This window comes from Trichechus manatus, unplaced genomic scaffold, assembly GCF_000243295.1.
Source record: "Trichechus manatus latirostris isolate Lorelei unplaced genomic scaffold, TriManLat1.0 scaffold00273, whole genome shotgun sequence".
Classification (NCBI taxonomy): domain Eukaryota; kingdom Metazoa; phylum Chordata; class Mammalia; order Sirenia; family Trichechidae; genus Trichechus; species Trichechus manatus.
In genome coordinates this window covers 722,601-733,403 of record NW_004444209.1, presented here as the reverse complement: position 1 = coordinate 733,403, position 10,803 = coordinate 722,601, and the positions used below count along the sequence as shown (strand labels likewise).

Genomic DNA, 10,803 nt, shown 5'->3' with positions numbered 1-10,803 from the left:
GTGTTGTGGGGTTGTTAACCAATGTCATAAAACAATATGTGTACTACTGTTTCATGAGAAACTATTTGTTCTGTAAGCCTTCACCTGAAGTACAAAAAATATATATATATATTGTCCTAAATTAAAGGCTCCTAAATACGATTTCATAGGAGCCCTGATGGTGCAGTGGTTAAGAGCTCAGGCCGCTAACCAAAAGGTTGGCAGTTTCAATCCACCAGCTGCTTCTTGGCAATCCTATAGAGCCGTTCTACCCTGTCCTATAGGGTTGCTAAGAGTCAGAATAGACTCGATGGCAATGGGTTTGGTTTTTTTGTCTTTTGTAAGAAGGGGGAGCCCTGGTGGTGAAGTGGTTAAGAGTTTGGCTGCTATCTAAAAGGTCAGCAGTTCTAATCCACCAGCTGCTCCTTGGAAACCCTATGGGGCAGTTCTACTCTGTCATACCCTTTGCCATCAAGTCAATTCCAACTCGTAGCGACCCTGCAGACAGGGTATGAATAAAGCCTCCATGTGCACCTGGCTCAAATTTGAATCTTATTTATCAAGCATGGATCCTGCTAATTAACCTTTGTTGTCAGAATAAAATTGATACAGTCTGCATAATTATGGATTTCTGATATTTGGCCCAGGATAATTGGCTTGTTTAAAATTTCCAAAAATTAACACAAGTAAGATCCAAACCGAAACCAATCCATTGCCGTCAAGTCAATTCTGACTCATAGTGACCCTATAGGACAGAGTAGAACTGCCCAATAGGGTTTCCAAGGAGTGGCTGGTGGATTTGAACTGCCGACCTTTTGGTTAGCAGCCATAGCTCTTAATCACTACGCCACCAGAGTTCCACAAGCAAGATAGGAATACATTTTTCTTTAAAAAATTAGAATATTACAGATAAAATTAATTCTCCTTTGACCAGCACCCACAATCTGTGCTCTCTCTTTGCCAAGAAAACCATTGTTTTGAATTTTGGAATACATCTCTCTAAACAATTTGTGTAGTAATTGTTAAATGGAAACCTAATTTGCTGTGTAAACTTTGACTGAAAACACAATAAAATATTATTTTAATAAATAAATAAATAATACAGATTTTTGTCAGCCCTCCCCCCATAAAAAAAGATAAGTGAAACCTGAGAGAGCTAGAACTCAGTGGGACTGCCTTGTTTTTCTGGGTCTCACAAGTTTTTCTCCTTTGACAGGGTACCGTCTTAACAATTTTCTATCTCTCCTTTTAGTAGAAAATATTTGCATTTTCCTTCTCTGACAGGTTTCTGCCTTACACAGGGTCCGGTTTTCACAGGTTTTACTGTACATAGTGTCAGTAAGTTATTAATATTGTTTATAGATAGTTACATATATAACCTTTTAAAGTCAGGTAAAGTAGCCTTCCTTTTAAATTGTATCAGTTAAAATGATCTGTGAATAATTAAAATAAAACTTCTAAATTAAAAAAAAAAAAAGAAGCAATGCTTACCCTTACCAGTTGCTGTGCATTCTCATGTTTTCTATTTTCTTCTGTTCTATTGTTTCGTTTTTAGAAAATGTTAGTGAAACCCACTGAACTGATCCATCAAAGAGTGAAAGCCCACATTTTGGAAAACACTGTATAGAGTCAATAGTGTATGCAGTGGGTCTTGTGGAAGGGTTTTGAGAGGAAAACCCCAAGTAGTATCATCTTCCTTTTAAAAGGCAACCCCGGAAGATTCTGATGCAGTTGACCCCAGGACTATGAGAAATCATGCCTGCTAAGCTTCCTAGGAGAAGGCCCAAGAGCTCAACTTGCTTCCTAAGGGAAGAAGAGATTGGGGAGGGGGGAAGGGCAGGCCTTAAGAGAAGTAGCAAGCATTGACCTGGCAACCCAGAGAAAAGAAGCAGCCTGGTGGGCACTTAGAGATGGAAGGGAATAGGGAGCCATCCTGGGTTGACTCATTAGTAGTGTCATGACATTGACTTGCTGCCCCACTATGGAAAGAGGGGACTTATGTTGAGCTCATTTGACTTCTTGAAGCTAGAGAGATGTCAGTCTCCTCCTGGTAGCCCTAATGCCAAAGTGGACACAGGGACAATCAAGAGAGTGAGTAGTGGTGTGGCAGCTACTCTGAAGCAGAAATGAAAGTACTGGAGTTGCTGTGGAGGGTGGGATACTCTGATGGCCTGTACTTAGGTGCACCCAAGAAGCAGTTATTTGCTATAGTGGCTAACCAAAACCAAAACCCTTTGCCGTTGAGTCGATTCCGACTCACAGTGACCCTATAGGACAGAGTAGAACTGCCCCATAGGGTTTCCAAGGAGCACCTGGTGGATTCAGAATGCTGACCTTTATGGTTAACAGCCAAAGCTCTTAACCACTGCGCCATGAGGGCTTCCCTAGTGGCCAAAGCAGCTACTAAATCTTCGTTATCAATGTATAGGTCTCTTAAGTCCTAACTTTGGGGAAATACGGCTTGGTTTTCATTGAGAGAGCTTAAGAAAAGATATCTGTTGAGAAATTTTCTTGATTGTTTTGTATGTGGAGATGGCTGGGAAAGGCTGGGCTGGCATGATTCACTGGACTGGGAAATAGAACAACTGGGTTCTCTTTACAAATTTTCCCCAGATGAGCTGTGGCAATTCAGTCAACTTGCCTCTTGGTGCCAGTTTTACCTATAATTGATTCTCAAAGAGTAATATGTTGGACGGAGGGTGCCTATGACTGATTTCTAGAGCGTAATGTGTTAATTAGATGGAGTACAATGCTTGGAGCATCACTAACCTTTAGGAAATAAATATTTTTCTTATCAGGATTCAGAGAAGATGTGCATTGAAATTGTCTCCCTGGCCTTCCACCCAGAGGCTGAAGTGATGTCTGATGAGAATATAAAACAGGTGTACGTGGAGTACAAATTCTATGATCTACCCTTGTTGGAGACAGAGACTCCAGTATCCCTGAGGAAGCCGAGGGCAGGAGAAGAGATTCACTTCCATTTTAGCAAGGGTGAGGCACTGTGTGTGGTTATGGGAAGAGGATGCTGACAAATGCTTAGAATGACCGATCAGAACTAGCACTGGACTTCTTACGGGGTTAATTCAATCATTTTATTTTATTTATCAAATATCCTATATGCATATGGTTTTACAAAATCAAATAGGCCAAAAAAGATTTTAATTAAAAATAATCAGTCCTTTACCCCAGCCTTCTCCACAAACCAACCCCCACCGCAGTCCACCACAACCACTTTTAACTTTTTCAGCTATTTCTGATATTTACCTCCATATTTCTAAATAATGTTTCTATTGAGATTTCCTAATGCTTCAATTTTAGACATTGTCCACTGGCTTCCTATCCTGGAACATAAATTTAGATCTCTTTCACCACACCCATGTTCCTTCCCTCCCATATAGTTTGATCATAATTTTTATTTAAACCAATTTTGTTTACATTATTATGAATATGTAAATATTAAGTATTGCAGAGCCAAGTAGTATGACCATGACTATATTTTTTCCTTGTTTACTATTTTGTTTGCCTCAATTTTTCATTTGCTTTATTTTCATTATATGTATTGATAATTCTTTTCACATTCTCTAACAGCCTCAAGTAATCAAACCTATTAAATAATTTACGCATTTATCCTTTTTTTTTTTCTGGAGGAATTCTCTCCATCCTCTTGTTCTCCTCTAGCCCATTGTTTAGGTTTTATCCCACTGCTGCCATCCCAAGAATTTGATTTAATTCTCTTCTATACTGGCTTTCCTGTCTCCTAGATCCTGTAACAAGCTCTGTCTTCATTAATTTCCTTATTGTAATGGATCATCCAGCACTCATCTGTCGGTTTGTTGTACTGTGGTGGCTTGCACGTTGCTGTGATGCTAGAAGCTATGCCACCGGTATTTCAAATACCAGCAGGGTCACCCTTTGTGGACAGGTTTCAGAGGAGCTTCCAGACTAAGACAGACTAGGAAGAAGGACCTGGCAGTCTATTTCTGAAAAAATTGGCCAGGGAACACCTTATGAATAGCAGCAGAACATCATCTGCTATAGTGCCAGAAGATGAGCCCTCAGGTTAGAAGGCACTTAAAATAAGACTGGGGAAGAGCTGCCTCCTCAAAGTAGAGTCAACCTTAATAACGTGGATGGGGTAAGGCTTTCGGAACTTTCATTTGCCAGTATGGCACAACTCAAAATGAGAAGAAACAGCTGCAAACATCCATTAATAATCAGAATGTGCAAGTACAAAGTATGAATCTAGGAAAATTGGAAGTCGTCAAAACTGATTTGGAACGCTTGAAGATAGATATCTTAGGTATTAGTGGGCTGAAATGGACTGGTATTCACCATTTTGAATTGGACAATCTATGGTCTACTATGCTGGGAATGACAAAACGAAGAGGAATGGCATTACATTAATTGTCAAAAAGAATATTTCAAGATCTATCCTGAAGTACAACGCAGTCAGTGATAGGATAATATCCATACACCTACAAGGAAGACCAGTTAATATGACTATTATTCAAATCTACATACTAACCACTAATGCCAAAAATGAAGAAATTGAAGATTTTTTACCAACTTCTGCAGTCTGAAATTGATCAAACATGCCTTTAAGATGCAGTGATAATTACTGGTAATTGGAAAGCAAAAGTTGGAAACAAAGAGGAAGGATTGGTAGTTGGAAAATATGGCATTGGTGATAAAAACAATGCGGGAGATCACATGATAGAATTTTGCAAGACCAACGACCTATTTATTCATTGGAAGTACTTTTTCTCCCAACAACATAATCGGTGACTGTACACATGGACCTCACCAGATGGAATACACAGGAATCAAATCAACTACTTCTGTGGAAAGACACGATGGAGAAGCTCAATCTCATCAGTGAGAACAAGGCCAAGGGCCCTACTGCGAAACAGACCATCAATTGCCCATATGTAAGTTCAAGCTGAAGATGAAGAAAATTGAAACAAGTCCACAAGAGCCAAAGTATGATCTTGAGTATATCCCACCTGAATTTAGAGAGCATCTCAAGAGTAGATTTCACTCTTTGAACACTAATGACTGAAAACCAGGCGAGTTGTGGGATGACATCAAGGACATCATACATGAAGAAATCAAAAGGTCTTTAAAAAGACAGGAAAGAAAGAAAAGACCAAAACAGATGTCAAAAGAGACTCTGAAACTTACTCTTGAACGTACAGTAAGTAGCTAAAACAAATGGAAGAAATGATGAAGTGAAAAGAGCTGAACAGAAAGGGTGGCTCAAGAAGACAAAGTAAAGTATTAAAATGAAATGTGCAAACACCTGGAGTTAGAAGACTAAAAGGAAAGAACATACGCAGCATTTCTCAAGCTGAAAGAACTGAAGAAAAAAATCAAGCCTTGAGTTGCAATATTGAAGATTCCATGGACAAAATAGTGAATGATGCAGGAAGCATCAGAAGAAGATGGAATAAATACACAGTCACTATACCAAAAAGAATTAGTCGATATTCAACAACTTCAGGAGCTAGCATATCATCAAGAACCGACGGTACTGAAGGAAAAAGTCTAAGTTGCACTGAAGGCACTGGTGAAAAACAAGCCTCCAGGAATTGACAGAATACCAATTGAGATGTTTCAACAAAGGGATGCAACGCTGGAAGTGCTCACTCGTCTATGCCAAGAAATTTGGAAGATAGCTACTGGCCAACTGACCAGAAGAGATCCATATTTGTGCCCATTCCAAAGAAAGGTGATCCAACAAAATTCAGAAATTATCAAACAGTATCATGAATATCACACACAAGTAAAACAGTTTGCAGCAGTACATCAACAGGGAACTGACAGAAATTCAAGCCAGATTCAGAAGAAGAGGTGGAATGAGAGATATCATTGCTGATGTCAGATGGATGTTGGCTGAAAACAGAGAATACCAGAAAGATGCTTACCTGTGTTGTATTGACTATGTAAATGCATAAATGTGTGGATCATAACAAATTATGGATAACATTGCAAAGAATGGGAATTCCAGAACACTTAATTGTGCTCCTGAGGAACCTGTACATAGATCAAGAGGCAGTCGTTCAAACAGAACAAGGGGTTACTGCGTGGTTTAAAATCAGGAAAGGTGTGTGTCAGGGTTGTATTCTTTCACCATATTTATTTGACCTGTATGCTGAGGAAATAATCTGAGAAGCTAGACTATATGAAAAAGAATTTGGCATTAGGATTGGAGGAAGACTTATTAACAACCTTTGATATGCAGATGACACAATCTTGCTTGCTGAAAGTGAAGAGGACTTGAGGCACTTACCATATTTTTGCACAAATAACATGGGTGTTATACATTTTTGTCAACTGGGCATCCCCCTTGCACATTATTTTCCTAGGTACTCTATGCACGTTATATGTGTGGGCATGTTATTTATGGGTATGTTATTTGCAAAATATACAGTACTGATGAAGGTCAAGACTGCATTCTTCAGCATGGATCATACCTCAACATAAAGAAAACAAAAATCCACATAACTAGACCAATAACCAACATCATGATAAAGGGAGAAAATATTGAAGTTGTCAAGGATTTCATTTTACTTGGATCCACAACCAACGCCCATGGAAGCAGCAGTCAAGAAATCAAACCATGCATTGCATTGGGCAAATCTGCTGCAAAATACCTCTTTAAAGTGTTGAATAGTAAAGATGTGACTTCGAGGACTAAAGTGCGCCTGACCCAAGCCATGCAATTTTCAATCGCCTCATATGCATACGAAAGCTGGGCAATGAATAAGGAAGACTGAAGCAGAATTGATACATCTGAATTATTGTGTTGGCGAAAAATATTGAATATACTATGGAGTGTCAGAATGCCAAATCTGTCTTGGAAGAAGTACAGCCAGGATTCCCTTAGAAGCAAGGATGGTGAGACTTCGTCCCACGTACTTTGAACTTGCTGTCAGGAGGGGACAGTCCCTGGAGAAGGACATCATGCTTGGTAAAGTAGAAGGTCGGCAAAAAAGAAGAAAACCCTCAACAAGATGGATTGACACAGTGGCTGCAATAATGGGCTCAAACATAGCAACGATTGTGAGGATGGCACAGGACTGGGCAGTGTTTCTTTCTGTTGTATATAGGGTCACTATTTGTCAGAACTGACTCAAGGGCACCTAACAACAACATAATGAATCACATTTTCTAGCAACTTCTTAAGAAAGGCTACATGGGAAGTAAATATTCACACATGAAGTCTCTTTATTCCACCATCACATTCGACTGACTTTTTGACCAAACAAATCTAGGCTGAAAACATTTTCACTCAGAACTTCAATGCAATTGATCTATGATCTAGATACAGGTGAAAAGTCTTACCTTTTGTATGAAAACTAGCACGCCCCGCCTATCCTCAATTCTTAGAAGATAAAGATTTTCTCGTTATTTCTAGTGTTCTCAAATTTCAGTGCATATTTTTCTTTTAATTGTTCTGGCCATTCAGTAGGCTCTTTCAGTGTGGAAGCTTATGGCTTTTTGTTCTGGGAAATTTTATTTCCTTGATAATTTTCTCCCCAACATTTTCTCTTTTTCTTAGTAGAATGTTGGGTCTTCCAAATTGATCCTCTAATTTTCTTATAATTTTCATCCTATAATTCCACCTGTCTTTTTTTCTTTTTGGGAGATTTCGTTAATTTTATCTTCCAGCCATCTATTAAACATTTATTTTTAATTTCTAAGGGCTCTTTTTTGTTCTCGATTTCTTTTTTTTTCCCAGTATATCTCGTTTATATTATTATATTTATATATATATTATATATTTGTATATTTATATTATATTATATCAGACAAGATAGAAGTTTACTTCTCATTCATGTTAAACAAGTTCAAAGTCCAGGGCTATCATGGCCACTACATGATACCATCAGGGATCCAAAACTTCTGTATTTCTTTTTATCATCTTGTTGTTGTTATTGTTGTTAGTTGCCATCGAGTAAATCTGACTCATGGTGACTCCATGTGTGCAGAGTAGAACTGCACTCCTGAGGGTTTTTAGGCTGTGACTTTTCTGAAGCAGATTGCCAGGCCTTACTTTTGAGATGTCTCTGGGTAGGTTTAACTGTCAACCTTTCACTTAGAAGTCCAGCTCTTAAGCATTTGTGCTATCTAGGGATCCCCATCATCTAAGCACCTGCCTTCCAACCTTTTGGTTACCTATGGACCTTGATGGCTGCTGGGGAATTGAAGAATACCTCTCAGCTGAGCCTTTTAAGCAGTTTTCCCAAAGGTTTCACACAACACAATGGCCAGAGCTTAATCACTTGGCCATTTCTAGCTAAAAAGGAGGCTGCGAAATATAGGCTAATTTATTTGAGCTGCAATATTCCCATATAAAAATGAGGAGGTAAGGGAGAATGGATGTTGAGATAAGTGAATTGAACCTGCCACAAACCCAAATCTCCAGGTGGCCCAAAATGTCAGCCTCCTCAGAATTCTTCCAGCTGTGGAGTGGTAGGAGACATTTATTTTAGCATGTAGCATAATTGCTTTACATACAGTTTATAAGGAACAACCAACTTTTTCTCAAAAGGCCAGATAGTACATATTTTAAGCTTTATGGGCCATACAGTCTCTGTCACAACCACTCAGCTCTGCCAGTGTAGCTTGAAAACATCCATACACAATGTAAATAAATGGACGTGGCTGTGTTCCAATAAAACTTTATTTACAAAAACGGGGACAGCCTGTGGGCCATAGTTTGCCAACTTCTGCTTTTATCACTGTTTTACTGCTATGAGAGTCTTAGTGCCCAAACAGCAACTGCATATGACTTTTTTTTTTTTTTTTTTGCTTTTGCTTTACACAGTGATAGACCTGGACCCACTGGAGCAAAAAGGTCGAAGGCAATTTCTGTTCACCATGTTGAATGGACAAGATCCTGAGCAAGGATAGTAAGTACCTGCTTTTCCACTTTGGAAGAAACGAGATGTTTAGACAGGAGTTCTGTAGTTGAAGTTTGGTTTCATGCTGATGCTGAATATTTTGATGACTTCTTTCAAGTAATTTACCCTTAATGAATTTCCAGTCTTCTTCAGTCTAATTTATGTTTGTGACAACTTGATCAATTATATAATTTCATAGATTTAGTTCAGTTCTCAACCATGCCAGCCCCAATGGGGACTGTTTTTGTGGCAGTGATTTAATTGAATACAAACAGTGCCCTATATGAAATGGACAAAATGTTTTGACATTCTAAGATAATTTGATTTTTTTCTCATACACACAGTGCTATTGCTCCTTACCAAATATTATGCCTTTATAATATTAATTTTAGATTTAGATTTTAAATTATTTACAGAAATATTTTGACTTTGGCATAGCTGAAGTAAATTCTAGATCTTAAAATTTTAGGAAACTCAATTGTCCTTATTATTCCTGTAATCGGAGAAGGCTTCCTTTTAGAGTTTCCAGATAAAATACCTGGGACATGCTTATACTAAAAAATTCAAATATAACTGGTATTTAGCTAAACAAGACAAATAAGGGCACTGTGTATTTGTTTTGTTTTGTTAAGCTAAATCTAGTTCTTTTATGTGCATGTGGGTAGAAATGGGGGCTGATGTTTTAATTCATTAATTTTCTAAAGGCCCAATTAATTTGTTTAATCTACATTTACTTTGTCTCAGTCTTAGGAAGGACTGAAAAAGGAGCCAGCAGAAGTAAACAGTGAATCTGACTTCAATATCACTGTGGACTTAAACAGATATAACCTCCTTGGTGACTTTGGAAATGCAAAGTGATTTGATTTTTCCCTTCTGTGCAATTGTTAAATTTAGAACCCCCCTCCCCTCCAGCGTTCCTTTTTTCCCTCACAGGGGTAACCTTTTTCTACTCAGTTTTAGCTCCTATCCCCTCAGGTTTGAATTGCTTTTGCCCTCGACTTCCTTTTTTGCCAGTATGGTATAGTGGACAGAACTCTGGCTTTGTAATCAGATAGAGCTGGTTTTGAATCCTGACTCCTCCACTTACTAGCTCTATGATCTTTGAGATATTACTAAACTTGAAGGCTCTTATGAGGATAAAATTGAGATAACATAGGTAAAGCACATAGTATGGTGCCTGGCATGTAGTCATGTGGGCTGCCTTCCCTTCCCTGAGAAAATTGGGGTTAGGGGGCAGCATTATCCCTTTTCATTGTTGAAGTTCTCAGTTACGATACAGAAACCTAATAACAAACGAATATTGTGTAGTGGTCTGAGAATCGATCGTTTTCAGTAATTCCTTTTCAGCTTAACCGTGTGTGACTGTGCTTTTAAGAACTTGAATTTTTAGTCCTACTCCTGCTCCTTTAGCACTCTCTATTAGCCATTCTCTAATATCTGCTTTTACAAGATTAATAGCAATGTGAAATGTCCACAACAGGCAAATCCCTAGCAGCAGAAAGTAGAGCAGAGGTTGCCAGGAGCTGGGGGGTTGGGGGATAGGGCTGGGGGGTTGGGGGATAGGGCTGGGGGGTGGGGGGGTAGGGCTGGGGGAAGGAGAGGAGAATGGGGAGTGAATGCTAATGGATACGGAGTTTCCTTTTGAGGTGATGAAAATATTCTGGAATTACAGAGTGGGGATGATTGCACAGCACTGTGACTATACTAAAAAACATTTAATTGTACACTTTAAAAGGTTAAGTTTTTATCTCCAAAAATTTTTTTTACAGTTTTTTTTATTATTATTGTACTTTAGGTGAAGGTTTATAGAACAAATAGTTTCTCATTGAACAGTCAGTGCACATATTGTTTTATGATGTTGGTTAACAACCCCATGACATGTCAACCCTCTCCCTTCTTGACTTTTTTTTTTTTTTTT

At 38.6% G+C, this 10,803-nt stretch overlaps 1 protein-coding gene across 1 annotated transcript in view; it reads left to right on the top strand.

Annotated features, from left to right (window-relative positions):
* Positions 1 to 10,803, top strand: part of RPGRIP1 (RPGR interacting protein 1) — a 60,411-nt gene that overhangs the window by 45,435 nt on the left and 4,173 nt on the right. The window contains 2 exon segments of the mRNA XM_004390009.2: positions 2,778 to 2,970; positions 8,810 to 8,894. Of these exon segments, the coding sequence (XP_004390066.1) occupies positions 2,778 to 2,970; positions 8,810 to 8,894 (278 nt within the window).